This window comes from Bos indicus x Bos taurus, chromosome 15 (genome assembly GCF_003369695.1).
Source record: "Bos indicus x Bos taurus breed Angus x Brahman F1 hybrid chromosome 15, Bos_hybrid_MaternalHap_v2.0, whole genome shotgun sequence".
NCBI classification, from domain to species: Eukaryota; Metazoa; Chordata; class Mammalia; order Artiodactyla; family Bovidae; genus Bos; species Bos indicus x Bos taurus.
This window is the reverse complement of record NC_040090.1, coordinates 46,881,005-46,902,790: the sequence shown is the minus strand read 5'-3', so window position 1 is coordinate 46,902,790 and position 21,786 is coordinate 46,881,005. Positions and strand designations below refer to the sequence as shown.

Genomic DNA, 21,786 nt, shown 5'->3' with positions numbered 1-21,786 from the left:
TGGGCGAGCAAGGAAGCAAGCGGCTTGAAAGTAAGTGAACGGCTGGATGACAGAGAAAGAAGAAGCAGGTGACTAAGTGAATCTATGGCCATGTGAATGCCTCAAGCCCGACGGAGCTCTAGCATCACACAGCAGGGCTGAGGATGGATGGGGCGTCTGGTGACCCGATAGACTCACACTCTGCCGGGGTCTGTGCGTGACTTAATGAACCGCTCCAAGGTTGGCGGGAAGGGGAGGGGGTGGGTAGCTGCAGACAAAGATGGATTTCACCAAATTTAGCGCGTTTCTTGTGGCAATTAATTACAGGAGCCTCAGGGAGGAGGTGAGGCCAGTAAATCAGGGGAGGCTGAGGCTGTGACATTATCTGAGGAAGGCATGAGCTGTGCCTAGTGAGTGGGCAGTGGGTGAGAGCCCCCAGGCACCTGCTCTCCACTTATGCCTCCACCCAGCCTGTCGTGCTAGGGCTTCTGCGATCCAGCCCATCCCCAGACTTCTTCACCTTCCACCCTAAACACAGACAGTGGTGACCTCACCGGAGCGTCTGAGGCCAGCACTTGGCACCCAGATCACAGAGTGTGAGAGGGACCTGGGGGAGGGGCAGGTGACCCAGGACCCCCGGGTATCTCTAGAACTTCTCACAACTTTGGAAACAGTGTGATATGGAGGAAAAGAGCATGGACTTTGACCTCACACACTGGAGCTGAATCCTGGGTGGGCACGATAGTTCGCAACCCAGTCTGGCTCCGGCTCATCAGTGCATGTTCAGTCGCTCAGTCATGTCCAACTCTTTGTGATCCTGGATCAAATGAGGCCGTCGATTAGCTGTGTGCCCTTGAGCAAGTTGCTTCACTTCTCTGAGTCTTCCTTCCTTCTATAGATGAGATGGATGATAATAGCACTGATAGGTTAATGATTAAGTGACACCATGAAAGGAGTGGTCTAGCCAAGTGCTTGCACAAACCAAGCACTCAATAAATGTTAATTATTGTCTTTTTCTGGAGAAGAAAATGGCACCCCACTCCAGTACCCTTGCCTGGAAAATCCCATGGACGAAGGATTCTGGTAGGCTACAGTCCATGGAGTTGCAGAGTTGGACACGACTGAGCAACTTCATTTTCACTTTCATTGTCTTTTTAGCCACGGCCATGATGTCCTTATCACCTGATAGATTAGGGGTGGATAAACATTTTCTGTAGAGGGCCAGGTGGTAAATATTTTTAACTGCATGTTCTCTTGCAATTATCCAACTATGCTGTTGTAGAGAAACCAGACATTTACAACACCTAAACGAAGGAGCCTGACGGTGTTCCATTAAAACTTTATGGATCAAAAATTTGAACTTCACATAATTTTCACGTGACATAAAATGTTATTCCTCTCATATTTTTATAATCATTTAAAAATGACTTAACTCATGGGCTGTACATGCCAAAAACAACGGGCTGACTTCAGCCCACAGGTTGTAACTTGCCACCCCATGAACTAGAACATAAGCTCTAAGAGGACCAGGGTGGTCGTCGGTTTTGTTCACTGCTATACTCCCAACACATAAAACAGTGCCTGGCAAACAGCAGACAATTGATAGATGTTTGCTGAATGAATGAATTATGAGCTGTGTGATTCTGTGCAGATGTCACTTCATATCTCTTGGCCTCGGTTTCTTTATCTGTGTAATGGGTATGCTTGCACGTTCAGGGTAAGCATCAAATGAAACTAAGCTGTCCATGGAGACACTTGGCAAGCTCTGACTGCAGAGCTGTAGTTGCTGTTTCTGACCACAAGGGGGCTCCTTTCTGACAAGTCTCCGTCCTGCCCACTGCCTGGCACCGCATTGTTTCACAAGTATCTGTGTATGGAAACGAATCTGACCTGGAGGAGGAGAAAGCCCAGAGAGGGTGACTTTCTCCTGTGCCAGTTAGGGGAGGGAGAAGATTAGGACACTGGCCAGAAACAGCAAGGCGGTCTGGGTTTAGCTTAAGGAATTTTTTGGGGGGGTGTTCTCAGAGTATCTATTAAACCAGTGAGTCAATGATACTGACTGAGCATTAGGCAAGCAGACAGGATCCAAATCCTAGCTCCAAACTTACTCCGTGATTTTAGGTGAGTCACTTACACTGGCTGAGACAGTTCCTTTTCTTTAAGATGAAGATAGGAAGAGCGCTCACCTCGGGAGGTCCTGGGGCCTTAATGAAGGGCTGCATGTAAGGGGCTAGGTCAGCTCTGGCTGCTGCGTAACCCCTCCAGCACTGGGCACTCTCCTCATCCTTTTGCTTGGTGGGTTGGGGTCTGACTCCCAGGCCAGCGGCCCACCTGGCCTGGGAAAGACACATTTTCGCCTTCTGGCTTGGGACCCTCACAGGGAGGTGGAAGGAAAAACTGCCCCCAGCCTTCCTGGCTGCACAGGCTTTCACTCTAAACAAAAAAGTTCTGCTGTTTTGCTTTCCCGGATTGAAGTTTTCCCGCTGCTCTGCAAACTCATAAGCCAAGAAATCCACTGCTTTTGGAGGACTGGTGAGTCCAGTCCCTTCTGCTTTCTTCCCTTCTTCTTTCTGCCAGCCAGCGTGAAAGAAGACAAGAAACAAACCCATTTGGCCATTTTCCACTCTCGAAGGAGGAAGACTTTACTGGAGAAGAGAGGATTATTCCCTGCATGAAGCTGGATGTGCTCAGTGCGTTTACTTCATGGAGTCTGTCTGTCTAGCCACTGCCTCGTCTCCTTTTTGCCACCTAAGCAAGCGCACACACAAAGGCTTCTGAACCCATGGGAAGGAAACACTCTGTCCAGAGGGCTGGCCTTCGCTCCTTCACCACTTTGCTGTGTGACCCCAGACAAATGACTTGCCCATTCTGAGTCACAGCCTTCTCATCTGTGAAATGAGTAGATTGCCCATGAACACTCCATCTTCAGCTAAAAGCACCTCAGAGCCCATGACCCTGTGACTCTGTCCCACAAACTGAGCAGATTTGGAAAGAGGCAGGGTAGAATGTAAAACAACCATCCGTCTAGGAGTCCACACTGAAGTGAAAAGGCTGAGGGGAGGGTGGAGGTTTCCTGGGCAGCCAGGACCAGACTGTGGGGCAGGGATGCAGTGGAAAGGAAGCAGTTTGCTTGCCCCCTCCCCATTTAGACCAAGCTATGAGAACACACTCAAGGTACCTACCCCCAATCCTGCAGACATGGCATCTGTCACCAGGACATACCACAACTTTCTACCTCTCTTCCATAAAAATAATTTCAGCATCTTTCCTTGAAACATGATTGAAAAATCCCCAAGTGTCAGCCGTAGCCTCCCAACCCTCCTGCTAGAATCCCTGAGGAGCTGTCTGCAGGCTCGGGCCCACTCAGGCCAAGTGGGAGAAAGGCTCAGCCCTCCCACCTGGGCGGTGTGGGGGTGGGGAGGGGGTGGCTGGAACCCGTCATGTTGCCCTAGGTTGGCCTGGAGCCAGGTACCTGGGACTGCCATGTCACCCCACCCCTCCAACCCCAGACACCCCAGCAGTGGTGACCCACCACGCCCCTGGACTCAAGCCTTTCCCTTACCCCAAGCCCTCTTGGAGGGAAGCCCACCTGCCTACCCAGGCATCCACGCACACCCTGCTCCTGCATATCCCGTCCCCTGAGAAATCTCTTCTCTTCATGCCAGGGACCTGCCACGAGAGGAGGACCAACCACCTCAGCCTCGACGCCCCCTCCCCATCCGACTCGTCTGCCTCCTGCAGTGGTCCACCCCTGGGACCTCCACCCAGGAAGTGCTGAGTGTCCCTCTGGGCCCTGCCTTCTCCAGCTGAGCTCCTCAGTCTCTGCCCCCTTCACATCTTCATCAGCCACAGTCAAGGTCACAGCAGCCCCACCTGAATGATGCTGGGGAAAGGAGGGTCTCAGGGGACTTGCTCCAGGAAGAGGTCCAGATGTCCACCAAGAGGTCACTTTGCCCAGCCACCCACCCCCTCGGGGACCTCAGTCCCCATGCAGCTGGCCAGCTGCACTCTTACCTTCTCCAGCTGGTGGACACCCTCCTCCACACAGCAGATGGAGGCCAGCGTGCGGAGGGCCTGGGGGTAGAGGCACCGGAGAGTGTCCTGCCGGCAGATCTTGAAGAGCGCGACGACCCCACCCTCCTGGCAAGGAAAAGAAAATGTCACGTGACCTCACCGTGTCACCTCTCCCGCGGCTGACTCGAGAAGGACTGACACCCCCTCACTCAGCTGGTGCATTTTGGGGTCTGTAGGGCGGCAGAATAGCCACCCCCAAATATACCACTTTAGTCTAAGGATTGTCTTGAGCTGAAGGCAATTAAGAAGCAGATACAAAAAAAAAAAAAAAAGATATCCGTTCTCCCCCTATTTGACTAACAGCAGGACATAAATTTAAAAAGAGCATTCTCCCTTTCCTCTCTACTAAGAAGGACAAGAGTTAATCACTGGAGACAACTTTAGACCCTTATTAGCCTGGATTCAGCACCAGAAGAAACTCATATAGCAAACTTCAGTCTTTAGCTACTATTGGTTTGCCATATACGTGTCTTCCCACAGTTTGCCACCCCTAAAGACTCAAGGGGGCTTCCTTTGTTGCTCAGATGGTAAAGAATCTGCCTGTAATACAGGAGATCTGGGTTTGATCCCTGGGTTGGGAAGATCCCCTGGAGAAGGAAATGGCACCCCACTCCAGTATTCTTGCCTGGAGAATTCCATGGACAGAGGAGCCTGGTGGGCTACAGTCCTTAGGGTCTCAAAGAGTTGGACAGGATGGAGCAACTAACACTTTCACTTTCAGAAACTCAAGGTTCTCTTCCTTTATCTTATAACATCTCTAAAAATGTATTGTTCCTTTGCTAAGATGCTACAGAAGCCCACGTTGTAACCAACCCTGTGGGTTACTCATCTCTGACAGTTCCCATGGGTAAGTGCAGTGCACACGCTAATAACTTTTTTTTCCTTTTGTCAGCCTAATCTACAGGGCCCCAGCCAGAGAATCTAGAAAGGTCGTAGGAGCAAAAATCCCCCGCCCCCTCCCCCCGCCCAGCTCCTACACACACACACACACACTCACATGTTCCCAAGCTCCCACACATGCTGCAGTGAAATATCAGCTCCAGAAATAATGTCACCCTTGGAAATCTAAACTGGAGGTGAGGGGCCAGGGGAGGCACCTGTGCTGGGACCAGGGTCAACCCCAGTTATCACTGCTCCAGACGCCTGGCAACCCCCTCCCAGCAGCCGCCTGGGAACAAGCCTGGAGCTGTCAGAAATAAGTTCTAGAAACAAGCCCGAGGCAGATGGAGAGAGCTGAAACCGAGATGCCTCATGCTGGTTCTCACTATGCCAGCGACCACCTGTTACTTCTCAGATCGTCCCCACCACCACTGCAGGAACACAAAAAGGGGCTTTATTTACATCAATACTGAAATTTCTTTCCACTTTGGGGATGGGAAAAATGGAAGTCCAGATGGATGAAATAATCACATCTCCCCCCCTAATTCACATTGGTCCTATTTTCACTCCTTCACTCCAGTTTGTAAAAGGAAAAAAAAATAAAACCCTTTAGAACTGATCAGCCCAGCTCTTGAGTGTGAACCTGTATTTTTCTCTTTGTGAGAGCAGTTTGTGGAAACTCCTTTACCTTGTGGCGACTTCCCAGGAGTCTGGGAGGATTTCTGAGAAGAGGCTGGGAGTGAAGCGCTCTTCCTAACTGGACAGATTAATTCTATAGAAATCACTGAAGCCACCTTGGCTCCCAGAGCAAAGTGAAAGAGCCAACAGATCACAACGGTGACTCACCACGTGCCCAGCAAACTGGTGGCAACCCTACTCTGGACGTCCACGTCCAGAGCAGAGGAAGCTGGCCGCCCCACATCTGGCTTTTCCCTGCTTCCCCCTCTTCCCTTCCCTGCGGGCTGCAGAGGTGCCAGTAGCAGGAAAGAATACATGAACAAGTGGTCTGCACCTGGTCCTGAGGGGCACTGCCTTTAACTGCACCACTCCTGGCTCTAACTGAGCCCATCACGCTGTTTCCTAAACTGAGAAAGACATTACAGGAAGAAGGAGCTGGGTTCAGCAAAACTGCCATCCCATCAGATTTTTGAGAACTCTCTCAACAAAAACTATACTATGCACCAAGCACTGTCGAGTGTCCTAGGGACACAGGAAGGAGTAACTGAAAGCATAGTGTGTGAGCAACCAGAAACAGCAACGACCACCGCAGCCCAGCACAGCCCCATCGAAACCAGTCACCCCAGAACTCCCCTTCCCAGTACCCCACAAAGATAAGCTCTGAGCCCTTTGCAGTCTAAGAGTTTGGCAGCTATCACAGCAGGACCAAGACGAAAGTGTCCAATTCTGGAGGAGTTCAGGATTTCTGATATTTTGTAATTAGCTAAGAGTGATCTTCAACTTCTATATTCCTACTTCCTTTTAGGATAGTTTATTTGGTGGGAAAAGGTCATATCTTAGGATGGGTAATTTTGTTCATGAAGCAAAAAATATTAATGGTTTATTATATGCCAGACCCTATGCTGGGCACTGCCTCAGTCTCCATCAATAACGAGCTCATGGTCTGGCAGACATGTTAAAAGCAGGAAGAAATCTGGGTAGGGATGCACTGAAATGGGGATGGGGTACAGGGTTTAAAAAGCATGGAGCAGAAACTCCTGACACAATCTGGGGAGGGGGCGGGGTGGCTGTAGAAGTGTCAAAGAAAAGCACTCTGATTTTAAAGCCACATCATCATTTCACTAAATGTATGCTCTAGTATGGGCCAAGACACTCACCCCTCTGATTTCTTGCTCCACAGTCCTTTATCCCAGCCTGCCTACCTTCCCACGGCCCCTGGGACATCTGATAAGGGTTCCACACAAAGACCTTACTCAGAGAGTCACTGACATAAAATCAAATTACTCTTTAAAGTGAAAAGAAAAAACAAGAATCCTAAGGTCTCCCCAGCCTGCCTTGCTAGCTATTAATGACCTTCCACCAGATGTAAATATCTGTATACATATATGTTTACATAAGCATGCATATTTATACATGTATATATTTATAATCATAGGTAGTATGAATATTCTTTATATATGTACAAAGATAGATAAAGTGATAGTTACTTTTGGAGCAGACCATGAAGAAATGATGCCAAAGCATGAGAGGCTGAGAGCCAGGATCAACGTGGCAGCCTTCCTTTGGCTTGGGAGATGCCAGCTCCAGCATGACTATATCTAAGCCTTTGTACCCATTTGCATTGGATTCTCCTTACATCCTTTCCCAAGCCTGTGAAAAACGGTCTTCTTAGCATTTTTTGCTACTAGGAGAGGAAGAGGGAAATCCAGAACCCAGACTGAGAGGATTCTGGTTCAAATCGTACTTCTGCTGCTGGGTATCTTTGGTTTAAAATGTGGTGGGGACAACCGCATGACTCAGCTGTCAGAGGTGAAGCAGGTTGAGGTTGTGAAAGGGCTGAGCATGCAGTGAGGGTGGGCCTGGACCGCCAGGAGGGGGTCGGGCCACGGAAGTCACCCTGGTCAGAAGGGTGACTGACAGCCTCATGAAAGGTGTCCCAGAGGCTGGCGTGCGTGGCAGGGAGAAGAGGTAGGAAGTGAGATGGAGTCGTTGCGGGGACCACTCTGGAGCCCCCACCCACCAAGGACTGAAAAGCAGCATTCGGCTTCGAGTGGGACTTGGAGTCGCCTGAGCTTGCAGAATTGCACTGTTGGCTGGAGCTTGTTTAATTTTATAGAGAGCTCTGGGCTCAGAGCCCAGCTGTATAATGGCATGCATTATTCAGACAGGCTCAGGATAAGCTGTCATAAAGCTGGAGGAGGCCACTTGTAGGGTGTGTAGACTAGTGGAGGGGGAATAATAGAGGAGTTGGGCTGGGTGGGGGGAGTAATTTGACAACACACAGGGGAGTCTTCTGGGCTCTGCATTCAGGAAGGGATGGGACTTGCCACCAGCTTCATAAGGAGGACTTGGTTTATTTCCTGGTTGTCAGAGGAACCCTAAGGGATGAGAGGATAGACCTCAAAGAGGTTGCCCAAACCATCTCATGGGCGCAGCTCAGAGGGATGAAGGACCTGAAGACAGACACCCTGGGCCCCCAAGGAGGTGAGTGAGGAAGGCCACTGGGGGGAGCTGCCCCACGTCTGTCACCAGATAGGGCACATTTCCTGAGCATCGAAGGTGAGGATGCTCTGCAGGGCGTACCAGGGACTCCCAGCCCCCATGTCACTGTCAGGACTAGAAACCTAAAGATGATTCTGCTGGAGGCAGAAGATGAGACTCACCACTGAATCTTCTCTCTGCTTCAAACCTCTGTCTACTCACCACCACCGTCCCCCACCCCCCCCCCCCCCGCACCCCCCAACCAAGGACTGGAGACAGAGGAAGGCTGAGATTAAGTCTCTGGAGTCAGCAGATCTAGTTAAAATCTCATCTGCATTCAGGGCACATAACCCTCTCTCTGAGTCTCTGTCCCCTTATCTTAAAAATGGGAATTATGATTGTAACACATCATTAGATTATCAGGAGGATCAGATGAGATGATGAAGGGAAAGCTAGCACAGTGTTTGACATATGGTAAGGATGCAGGAGATAATGAAGGCTGTAGAGAAGGGAGGAGGGCATGGGAGGAGGGGGTTGAGAAGGAGGAGGCAGGCAGGAGGAAAAAGAGAGAGCCTAGCTGCTGAGAGCAAGTTCAGAACAGCAAACAAGAGCATAGCTTCACTACCAAACAGCCAGGTTCAAATTCAGCTTGGTTACTTACTAGCAGAAATTTTTAAAGCTTCCCAGTGATGCTAATATGCATACAGGGTTGAGAACTTCTGAGTCACACTTTGGCCCAAGAAGCTGAAGGGCCAAAGACTGAACCAGAAGTCACCACTGTGGGCTTTTGGATCATGAATTCCAGGTTAGAAAGACTTGGGTTCTAATTCTGACTCCACTCTTTATCAGCTGTATGACCTTGAGTAAGCCTCTCAAGTCATTTCCTCAACCACAGATGAGGGAAAACAAGGTAACTACTTATTAGGATGGTCTTATGATTTAAAAGAAATAATGTTTGCAAGGCATTAAGCTCAGCGGAGAGCACACTCAAACATTTGCTATTGAGGTACCATATAATCCACTTCTCCCCTGAGCAAAGTTGACATTTACCCTGCTCTTCCAGATTTCTATAAAGGCTTAGAGCAGTTATTTCTGAGAGTAGCCATGCCTCAGAAACACCTGAAAAGCTTTTAAATTTTTTTATTAATTTATTTAATTGGAGGATAATTACTTTACAATATTGTGATGGTTTTTGCCATATATCAACATGAATCAGCCACATGTATATACATGTGTCCCGCCCATCCTGAACCTCCCTCCCACCTCTCTCCCCACCCTAGCCCTCTGGGTTGTCCTAGAGAGATTCCTTAAAAACTGGGGATAGAATTGTAGAGTTTTTTAAAATGTGGATTCCCAGGTCTTAACCCAGGACCTTGATAAACCTTGGGTGGGGCAAACCGGCTATTTTCCAAAAACTCCCTGAGGGGTTGTGATGCCCAGTGAGGACTGAGAACCACCAAGCTCAAGCATCTTCTTGTGACTGACATCTGAAGTTTATTAGAGGACATAACTGCTTCCAGTTGGATCATCATTCTATCCCCAAGGGTGATGCCATTTCTCAAGGGAAAGAACGAAAGAAAGAATGGAGGGACGGAGGAAAAGAGGGAGGGAGAAAAAAGGAAAGAAGGAAGAGGGAGGGAGCAAGGAGGTGGAGAAGGAAGGACAGAAGAAAGGAGGAAAGGAAGAAAGAAAAGGCAAAGATAAAACAAAGACCTTAGTGAGGTCCTAGGGCTACCGATTGCCTACCACTGCTCTAAGCATTTGAGTCTCAAGTTCAGGGGCAAATTGACCGTGAGTCTAATGAATTACAGCGCCCATGGTAACTGAAAAAAAAAAACACAGTCTTTCTCAATTTTGTCTTTTCCTCATGCAGTATTTCAGTGACAGCGGGCATTTTTAAGATCCAGCCAAGAACCTAAGTTGGAAGATATGATTGGTTTGGATTTGTTAAGATACGTGAAGATGGGGGAGGAGAGTTGATACTTAGAGCGGAAAACAGCTGTCCCCACCAAACTAGCTTCCTCACACTCTCCCGAGGCCTGTCACCCTGGCCCCCAACCATGACGCTCACCTTAGCTATGATGCGGCACAAGGGAGCCCCCTCCTGGGTCAGGCTGAACAGGTTCCCCGTGGTGGACTCTGTGGTGTAGATATTGTCTGAGGCATCGATTTTTCTCACCAGTGCCTAAGAAAAGAGAGCGAAGTCTGATGGTTACTCACTCATCTACCCTCTGCGCATCTTCCTTAATGGAATACCAGTAGGTCCACACTCCTAAGGGCCCCCTGAAATTTGTAATCCCGCCCCTTCTCTACTACCCCACGACAGGGGTGATGAGGTTCTAACTTTTGAAAAGACATGAATCAGGATGAGGTCTGAGCTATGTTTGAGAAACAGCCCCACTGGGGCAGAGACAATCAATGCACTCTGCTTCAGTCAATCAGAAAATCAGCTTTCATCACTGATAGTCTCAGCAAGTACCTTTTTGCTATTCTACTGGCTCCTAACGAGAACAGAAACCATTGGTTAAATAAACCATCAAGTTGCAAATCAATGGATTGCTACACAGATGACCAAAGAAGCTGCTCAGTTCGAATGTCCGTAAGCTCATGCAAAGTCCAGCTGGATGATGGGTTCAGGAGTTGAGTCAAAAGAAGCGTTCTTCTCTGCAGTAGCTTCCTGCTACTTCCTGCTACAAGGGGACACCTGCCTTAGGTGTCAGCCAGGCCAACAGAGCAACCTAGGGTCCTGTCAAAGAGGCGGTCACTCAGTGAGAACGCCACTGGTTAAGGCTGAAGGGTCTAGGGCTGGTGGTGAGAGGGCTGGGAATGATTAAGCACAGGACCCCGGGAGACTCAGGAAGAGGAGCAAATGGAGAATTCATCAACAAATGAGATATGGAGATTATTCCTAGTAGAGTTTAGCTTATTTCTGGGAAAAAGCTTTTCATGTAACCTGAAACCACTTCATAATCAGTCATTTGTTTTGAAGCATGTGGTTCATCAATTATAAATGACTCCTACCTGCTAATTAATGTTCATTGCTCGAGTTTCTCCTGGGAGGTGTGGAGGCAGAGACTGGGGAGACTTGCTTTTGGGGTCCTCATGGGAGAGAGTAGGACTTCTGGGAAGCCACTTGTACAGTTTCAGTTGCTGTGTTAGTTTTAAAATATTAAAATAGGCTTGTTTCTAATTAACCCTGGTGTTACGGAAAAGACACATAGGAAATCAAGAGATCCAATTTCCAGTGCAGGCTTGCCTTTTTTAACACACTATACTGATGAGGAAGTATGTAAAGTATGTATAGGGTTAAAAGCATGGACTCTGGAGCCAAAGTGCCTGGGTTCAAATCCTGGCTTTGCCACTTCTAAGTGCCCTAGAGATAATTCAACCCTTTCATACCTCGGCTTCCTCATGTGTAAGACGGTGGAAATAACAGTGTCCATCTCTTCTGGTGGTTCTACCCATCTCTTAAAGTTGCTCATATATATAAAGAACTTATAAAGGTATCTGGCATACAGAAGCAAAATAAAATTCTTAGGAGTTATTATCTTGTGATATTGGGCAGTTGCGACAAACAACCTAGGCCTCAATTTCCCTATTTGTAAAATTATTTAAATTAAATGGGCTTGAAGCTCAAGGTAAATAGCTCTTCCCTTTTTCTTCTTTATTCAAACTCAGAATGCTTCACACATAGCAATATGCTAATCTTCTACATACACCAGTCTAAGATTAAGTGTGTAATTAATCTGTCGACACATTAAACATAAAAATTATTTCCTAAGATTGGGTAGATGCGTCTTGTAAGATATCTAACAAAAGGTAAAATTAATAACCAGGATTTACACTGCAAATCTCTGTAGCAAATGTACTTGTTAGACTCATTCCCCATCGTTAGCACAAGCAGTTATGTAAGTGCTATTGGTGCTAGCATGAAAATGCACGTTTCATATATTGGGGTCCTGTACCTAAATCAGAATTACCTAATGTTCCTGATTAGTGTTTGTACTCGCAGTAGATAACATTATGTTAAATTATTCAAAACTAATGTCTTTGGCAATCATCTGCTGCTATTAGACCATTTATGTCTGAGGAAAATTTCTTATCCATGTTTACAGTCACACCTCAGCTCTGTCTCAGTGAGTCAGCTCTCTGACAATGAAAAGTTGTAAGCATCCTTTTCACAAGAATAAATTTGGAAAGATAAGAGATCAAAGGCTCTACTGAATCATCAAGGCTCTGAGTATTGAATGTGTCAGAGCTGGAAGGCGTCAGAGCCAGAAGAGCTCTCAAAAGTTTTGTGCAAGATTTCCTTCCGAGCTGAGAAAAACTGAGACACAGAAATCTGACCAAGGTTAATTACACTTGTGGTACATGATAGAGTTAGACCTTATCCCCTGTGAATGTGACTTCCTACTTGCCAAAGTCAGTGAATCCATGTCCCCCAGTGCCAGCAGGATCTCCCGGGGACTAGAGATGGAAGTCTCAAGATAAGGAGAAAATCCAGCCTCATGAGCAGCTCTTACCAAACTGCAGCACTGTACTCCTCCCTGGCTTCCATTAGCATCTACAGTGCTCTACGCTGTGACGGCCTGAGCTTCTCCGTGCAGCAGGCAGAGCTGACTGAAAGCCCCACCAGCTGCCCTGTTAGGCCCCCCACTGTGTTCCTGCAGGGGGCACATAGCCCCATGAGCTACTCCCAGCCTTGACTCAGCACAGCAGGGGCTCCACTGCGAACCCAAGACTGCCAGCAGGGAACTTCACTAACAGGTGACTTGAGCTTGAAAATTCCAGCTCTTCCTATTCAATTCGTCCATCTCCATTTTCTTTCTCAGTTGTCAGACTTGCAGTTTTCCCACTGCCTCCTCCTGCTTCCTTCCCTTTATCTTTCATAGACGTTTCTTATCAAATCCTATCTTGGTGTCAGTTTCAAACCAACACAGTCTACAAAATCAAGTTTTTTCAAGTAATCGAGGAGGAAAGAGATGTTTCAAAAATATGCTTCAGCCTCTCATGAGAAGAGTGGTGAAACAATGAAAACAAGATAAAGAAAGACAGACCGATTAAACTGAATGATAGAATTTTTTAAGACAGATTAGGCAGATATGAAACAAAAATGAAGATCTTGAAGAACAAGAGAGAGATTTTTTTTAAGTGTTTAGGAGATGCATACAATATAACTACCCTAAATAAAAAAATGTAAAAAGGGGGGTATATTTTTAATTGTTTGTCCATCAGAAAGAGTGACTACAGTCCAGTGAAATTTATTAGGAGGAGTAAACTCTCAAAAATCAGCCTGGAATAAGTTTCTCAGATGGAGAAAGGAAATATCGTGAAGCCTCATTCAAAGGTTCAGAGAGAGACTCCATAGATATAGTTAGGGCAGCCAAGCCATGCAAAGGGATGACATAAACACAAGTAGATTAAAGATGGCCACAAATTCTTTTCTACTCCTCCTATAAAGAGGTGGGTTCTAATGTCCCTGCCTTTCGAATCTGGGCTGGTCTTCGTACCTTTCTTGACCAACAGAAGGCAGCACGTGGTAGAAGTAACATTTCAGGATTTCCAATGCTAGGTCATCAGAAACTCTGATGCTGCCACTCAGGCTTCTTGGAACATTCTTTTCAGAGTCCTAAGCTACCAGGTAAGAAGTTTAATGGGGCTTCCCAGGTGGCACAGTGGTAAAGAATCTGCCTGGCAATGCAGGAGACATGGTTCTGATCCCTGGCTACAGTCCATGAAGTCACAAAGAGTCAGACTCGACTGAGCAACTGAGCGCACAAAAAGTCTGATAACTCTGAGACTGTCATGCTAGAGATGCTGTGTGCCATGTGTTGGGTCCCTGATCAATGCTTTCAACTGAGACCAGCTTTTCAGCCGTCTCCTCCAAAGCACCATATGCATGAGGAACCTTTCTAAGATTCGCTGAACCATTAGGCAGCTGAATATCCCCAAGTGACCTCTATCTATGGCACAAGGAGCAGAAAAATTACTCAGCCAAGCTCAAAATTCTTGACCCTTAAAATTGTGAGATGTAAAGAAAATTGTTGTTGGGGTTGTTTGTTATGTGTTAATAGAGTTCTGGAACACAGGAGAAAAGTACAGACATCAGCACAAAATAGTCAAAGGATCATGAGATAAATTGCAAGGGAAAATGTTTTAAAATAAATAAATAGTTATTACTGCCTGTGCCCAAGAGAGCATTTTGAGAAATGCATGAATTAGGGCTTGAAGAAAGGCACAGAAAGACTGGACATGTTAAACAGGAGACAGGCGAAATAATAACTGAATTCAGGCTTGGATTAGCTAGTGGTCTATTGGGAAAATATCTCCTAGGTGTAATTATCCAGTTTAGAGAGACAAAAAAATGGATAAGATCACTTAAATCCAGAGGTCTGGGGCAGATTTATTTTTCACAATAAGGGAAATCCTAAAATCTAAAAGAGTATTTTTAGAAACAAAAGAATGTGCCAGAAAGGAAAGAGAAGTGAAAGCAGAAACACTGCTCAGATCCAACAAATAGTGTTCATTCTATGAATTAAGTAAGGAAAGAGACCCACATGAGAAGCAGGGCAAATGGTAAGGAAATCAATGAGTCTTCCTGAAATGAGTTGGGGATTAACAGAGGACAGAGAAAACTGAATTAGACATAATTCATTACTGGGGGAAAAAAAAATAAAGATGTAGCAGAAAAATGTTATTTAAGACTAAAATATTCAAAAGCTTTGGGAAGACAATGTTCTGAGAAGCACAGGGCAGAAGGAAGGTTCTGACTAGGCCCATAGGCACCAAGCTTCAGGAGCATCACAAGAAAACCCTGCCAAGATGACAGGGTCTTAAGGCTGAAGCGATTCTCAGCAAGAGGCAGAGACAATGGCCATCATATTATAGAACTAGGGTGTCTGTATATCCTATGTCATTTTTTTTCTCATTTAGCCCTAAAAGAACTTTTTAAAATATATGTCCCCCTATAAATTTTTAATTTGACAGGTAAGTTTTTCATCATAACTTTAAAGAACAAATTTGGAAATGATATGATTTCCAGCAGACTATAAATAGTGACATAAAATAAAATGACTGCATTACTGTTTTAGATGTATTCCATGAAATCTACATACCAAAACTTGATACCATCATCATGTTTAAAAATACATGAGTAATCTCTTTAACATGGGACCATTTTGCATCTTTTCATTTTAAAATTTACATTCTTATTCCATTTCTCCCTCAGAATTTTATCTTAATGTAATACATTTAAGTTTCAAATAATTTTACTAATCACCATTATCAGGCTTATAATTGAAATTTGAAATCTTCTATTATTTCTTTGACTATAAGGCTCCAAGTGTTTAAAAATAATCTCTTCTTAGTTGAATTAGTGTTACAGTTATCATCAGTACAATTGGTCAATACAACATAGATGATAAATTTTGAAAAATAATTATAAATCATAAAAATTAAAATTTTATCATAACTATATCTCCTAATGAGATAAATAAGGCTTTGCAAACATTTTAGGCTTTCTAACTTATTTATCCATGACTAAATATTGACTTAATGATATAAATCCTGAAAAATCTTGTTTCTATAAATCAAATGAAAAGAAGAATGGGAGGAGTTTGTATAGACAAGTTGTTCACCCTTTGAGCACATTCTGAGCTATGTAGTCACTCAGTGATCTATCATCAAACACTATTTTTTAATGATCTGCCAGCTGATAATGCATATAAATTTGTAGAAGCAAAAATTGGAAACCATTTGACTTGCAAAAGTATTTCTTACCCAATCATTAGATTCATTCATTCACTTATCTCAATTTCTGGGAAGAAATCCAGAAGTACTTTACCAAGACATATGAAATAACTCTTAATTATACCCACTACTCCTTCAACTCCTTCACTTAGAGCACCTTGGATTATCCAAATTATTCAGAGAGGATTAAGAAAATCAAAATATTATTAATTTCATCACCAATACAATTTTAATCAAATATTTTTGTGTGTTTCAAATATGTTTTATAAAAAGCTTGAATCTGCAGCTTTTGTATATTTAATTTATGGAAAATACCCACCCTATGACCTAACTGGCAAAGACTGTTTTTAAGCCAACCCAATCAGCCAAGTCAACTTAGCTTTTTCTCAATATAGACCTGACTTCATTTTTAATTAAAAAATTTTAATATGTGTTCCAAGAAATGCTAAAAATGCTGACAAATAATTATGGAAATCATTTTATAAGGGAAAATGCTAAAAACTGCCAATATTAAAATAATATAGACTTAAAATAAAATTTGATTTAGTTGTATATGTTCTAAAGCCAAGATGAAACAATCTATTAAACTTTTCAAAATGCAAAGTAATACATAGCTTACACTGTAAATTAATTATAAATCTGGAAATATAAAAGGCACTGTATTCCTTCAGTAAATAGATGTGTTTGTGTATTGAACTTTTTGTGTTTATTTCAAGGAATAATTAAATAAGATCTGAGAATAAAAATATCATTTGACTATTTTTAGTAGCTCTTATGATCAATTTTCCCTATGTGTTTAAAGAAGAAGAAAAGTATTTATACTTAAATCTAATTAGTCCCGCTGCCAGAAATTAATTATATCTCTTGCTAACAGTAAGTAGAAATTAGTGTAAATATCTCACAAAGTGTTTAGACAAAATAGTCTAACTGGTGCCTTAAATAATATGCATCAAATCTGAATAGGAAAACCATGCAAAACTTGATTCTGTGAATTTTATCCAGTATATCTCGAAAAATGTGGTCTTTCTCAAAAATATTTCAATTACATTTAAAAGAATCATTATCATTAAACTTTAAAGTCTTTGGTTCTTTAAAGATACTTTTCTTTCCAGCTAATGACATCTCTTCGGAGAAGGCAGTGGCACCCCACTCCAGTAGTCTTGCCTGGAAAATCCCATGGACAGAGGAGCCTGGTAGGCTGCAGTCCATGGGGTCGCTAAGAGTCGGACACAACTGAGCGTCATTTTCACTTTTCACTCTCATGCATTGGAGAAGGAAATGGCAACCCACTCCAGTGTTCTTGCCTGGAGAATCCCAGGGACACGGGAGCCTGGTGGGCTGCTGTCTATGGGGTCTCACAGAGTCGAACACGACTGAAGCGACTCAGCAGCAGCAGCAATGACATCTCTTAGAGCTGAGCACAACACAGAGCTGAAAAGAACTGCTTGCATTTAAAAAGTTCCCCTAAATCCATTGTTAGTGTTTGATTGGCCCTACCTGTGCTATCTTTGCTTTGTCTACGGAGAATATCCCTCAAGAGCTCTGCACAATTTGAGAATAAATGGATAAGATGGGCTTCCCTGGTGGCTCAGACTGTAAAGAATCTGCCCACAATGCAGGAGACCAGGGTTCGATCCCTGGATCAGGAAGATTCCCTGGAGAAGGAAATAGCAACCAACTCCAGTGTTCATGCCTGGAGAAGTCTATGGACAGAGGAGCCTAGCGGGCTACAGTTCATGGAGATGCAACGAGTTGGACATGACTCAGTGACTCGCACACATACACACACACTCTACCATTCTACCACACTTCTAGATTCAGAAAATTCCCACACTGGGAAAAATACACAATTTATAATGCTTTTCTCAACAGAAATATTTAAAACATGGAAATGCATGGAAGCCTAAAGATCTACGGTTCATGAATATAGGTTTCTTTTTTGTTTGTTCTCCTCACTCCCCCTCCAAGGTTTTTGCTAAAAAGTGGGCGTGGGGGGGTGGCAATGCACTATAAGTTTTGGGATGAGTGAGGAGTATGCCTTTCTTTCAGAAAATAACAGAAGAGCTACTAAAAACGACGTATCATTGGGTTGTCTTTAAAAAAGAAAACAAATGAAAATTGAAGATCTAGAAATTGATGTCCTTAAAAATACGTGTGCTTGCACTTCTCCTAGGAAATCTTTGGGAACACAGAGGATGCAATGCATCCGAAGTGGTAGATCCCAGGTTCAAGCAGTCCAAATCAATGCAGCCTGGAGTGGCAGAAACACAACGTTTACAGGAGAGCCTGAAATTCACAAATGTTGAAAACACTGCGGGGAAGAATACAAATCGAGCAAGTCCTTGAGGAGGAATTACAAATACCTGGCTTTGCTACGAAGAAGAAATATATCACATACCCGTCCATGAAAAAGGAGACATTTTTCTCCCAAATATGGTAACCATCACATCACGATTAACCTGTGGTTTCTCATTTCCTCCAGTGAATGTATGTTCAGGAATCCTTGTGGACTATGGACAACTGAAATAGTCATCCTGTTGCATATGCAACCAAGACGGTACCTGTCATCCACCCTCTTTCTCTCAACCACAAATGAGTGCCTATTAAGGTCTCTGGCAACCCTAAAGAGAGTCTTGGGACTACATGTTGACTGGAATTCCCACCCTAACGGTTGTTAGGGTTGATTGGCCTGTGTTAACTTTCTGTGAGTACAGCAGCAATGCTATGATAATACAGTGTATGCAAGGTACCAACTCTTTGGGTCCTTTCAAGTATCATAGGGAAAGACCAGTATAAATCAAAAAGCCCTGAAGAAATCCTTCCTATTTCTGGGGAAACAGCCTGGGCTGTAGTTACCCAGGGAAACATAATTTCACACACACACACACACACACACACACTGGGATGAGACCCTCCTGACTAGGATGAGCTGAATAAGAAAATTAAGGAGAATCCTATTAATCTAAGAACTGGGGGCTTTGAATTATTGCTAAGAGTAAAAGGATTCAGCTTTCAGGTTTTTTTTTTTTTCCTTTCACTTTATTCTTTCTCAGGGAACTTTAAAATGAGATAGAAGACCATTTAAAAATTTTGAACATCCTGATAGTTCTCCTCCTGGCAGTTATGTTTGGATTACCTTTACCTTGCTGTTGAATTGCCCTGCAGCCTCTGATTATCTGTATTAGGTACCATAGCTGAGCAAAATCTGAGAGTGGGAAAAAGAACAGGAAAGCAAATTATAACCTTTAGTTACAAAATCTCCTTAGAGTCAATTTAAGGAATGTAGTATTTTGAGTCATTTCCAAGTTTAAATTGCCCACTGGGATTCCAGAAGGATCTACAAAGGAGTAGAGTTTGTTATGGCGGGGGGGGGGGGGGGGGGGAAGCAGGGTGGATAGCTTCCTGAAGGTGGGAAAAGATGGCTTCATAGGGAGCTGACCTCCTCTTCCAAAGGGCCCAGCCATACCCTTGCCTGACCACACGTGGATGGATGAGTTCAGTAAGGTTACAGGACAAGAACTGTGAACACTCAGGAGTGATGCTTGGTCTCCAGTCCTCCTGCTCTGCTAGGGAGGGTTCAGCAACACCACGTCTGCTGGCCTCACTCCCCACACCTCTATGTCACTTGCCAAGAGGGTAGGGATGCATTAGTGAGTTTGGAAGAAGGAACCAGGTATACTCAGCTTAGCACCTGCCTCTCTTCTCTTAGGAAGCGTCCCTCTGACCTGACCTTTGCCACAAGATAGGTACTTGTGCCCCAGGTGCGGTCTGAGGTTGCCCAGGTCTGCCTGGCACTGGGAGGGGAAACTTAGGGGCGAGATGAAGTTTTAAGTTCATGCAGCCACAGAGTCAGAGATAAACTCACGAACCAGTTCTACTAGAATAAAGGTGATATTTTAAACTAAAATAAATATTGATTGATGGGATGAATACAAAACATCTATCCACATGAGGCTGAGTCAAGAAATTCAAAAGTACAGGTGAGAGGTGATTTATTCAATAGAGTCCCCTAGAAGTCGTCTTCAAGTAAATCAACCTCTGTTAAGTCTCTTCCGCTTACCTCCCACACAGCTAATCCTTTAAGCCAAGAAAGTCTAATCCTTAATACTCATTAATTTTCCATTGGTGACTCCTAACAGGTAAGCCTTAAATTTCTATGCCCACCAAGTAGTTAAATTATCTCAAGAAATAGTAATTAGGTGATTAGGAGGCTCTTTTTAGCAAAGCCTGTTGTTAGCTTCTCTTAAGGTAGCTAGGTCTCTAGTGAGTAAAGCTACTGACACAATCAGAGGAGTACCACCCATAGTCCTGTGTTGTCTTATTTAATGCCGACAACAAGCCACTGTCGAGATGAGGAAACTGAGCAAAGTTAAGCAACTGGCTCAAAGTTTGCAGATCCAGTAAGCAGCACAGGATTTGAACCCTGATGCCTCCAAATGCTATGCTCATTTCACCACTCCACAAGGCTCACATTCATAGATGTATACGTTATCAAGATTGGAAGAAACCTTGCAAGTAATTAATCCAACCTCCACCTACTGCCAATACCCTTCCTGGCACGACTCAGTGATGGGAAGTTTCTAAAGCAGACCTTTTACTATGGGGCAGCCCTATTGCTTTACCAACTCCTTTTTTTCATGGAATGTCCTATAAATTCGCTTCCTCTCTTTGGAGGTAATACAGTGTCCATTCAAGATTAAGCGTCCCAGCTCCTCCACCTAGTCCCCACATATCTTAATCTTTGGCCCATTCTCATCCTTCCAGGGACCTCCCTGAACACAATCATTGGCAATAACACATCTAGAATCTGGAGCTTGACAGAACATTCCAGGACGGAGCAGACCAATGCAAAGTAGTGCTGGGTTATCACCGCCCTCCTTACAAGCACCATTCTACCGTGTATTGTAATTTGTGGTGGAAAGAGCACTGTTTCTCTGCTTTAGAGCCTACGTGGCTCCCTGGTGCACAAAGGGAATTTTCCCAAATTGCATTTCCTAAAAACCAGTATCCCAGAATAAGTGAATGGGTGCTTTAAGAATAAAAAAAGAGCTGTAACTATGTAAGTTTGGAACACACTGCTTAACATTCATGCATTAATAAATCTTTATTGGATGCCTACTGTGAGCAGATATTACATTAGTGAACAAAACAAACCAAATTCCGTGTTTATGCAAACTACAGTTCAGACAAGAAATACTATGAATATGTGAGGACCTTTAAGAAGACTCACAGTAGCATATCATAAGAGAAATCCTAATATAAAGAAATAAACTTAAGTTTAATTATGTCAAGATGATAAAGAATAACGAATCTGCCTACAATGCCAGAGATGTGGGTGTGATCCCTGGTTGGGAAGATCCCCTGAAGGAGAAAATGGCAACCCATTCCAGTATTCTTTCTTGGGAAATCCCATGGACAGAGGAGCCTGGCAGGGGCCCTCTGGGGGCCCATGGGGTCGCAAGAGTCAGACTCAACTTATCGACTAATAACAACGGCAAACATAGGATCCTGGTATAATTACTAACTTCTAGAGAACAGTATTTTAGTCACCCATTTAGGAAACACATGCTCACAACACCGCACACGGGTTACCCTGCCTTCAGGTGGTGTATCTTTTTATGTCACCACTGTCCTGTTTGGAAACTTTCTAATGTAAAAAGAAGCTAAAGATCAGCCAAGAAATATTATGAGCACAGCAAGCTCAGCCCATAGGAGGGATTAGAGGACACCATGGGACATGTGGGAAGGAAGGGAGGAGTTGTCAGGAAACCAACAAGTACACAGAGGAATGGAGGACAGACACTGCCCCCTCCACCAGGGGAGGGGGATCAATGAGGGACTCAGTCCTAAGACAGGAGCAGTTGATACAACAGCTCTCAGGCTGAGTATCAGTGATGCAGGTGGGCAGATCTGAGGATGCGGCAGGATTTAGGCAGGGAAGCAGAA

The 21,786-nt window shown here is 44.4% G+C and overlaps 1 protein-coding gene across 1 annotated transcript in view; it reads right to left on the bottom strand.

Annotated features, from left to right (window-relative positions):
- Positions 1-21,786, bottom strand: part of INSC (INSC, spindle orientation adaptor protein) — a 101,074-nt gene that overhangs the window by 46,044 nt on the left and 33,244 nt on the right. Inside the window, exons 5-6 of the mRNA XM_027563356.1 lie at positions 10,163-10,276; positions 3,994-4,119 (exon numbers count right to left, since the gene is read on the bottom strand). Coding sequence (XP_027419157.1) covers positions 3,994-4,119; positions 10,163-10,276 — 240 coding nt within the window. The remainder of the gene's footprint in view (positions 1-3,993; positions 4,120-10,162; positions 10,277-21,786) is intronic.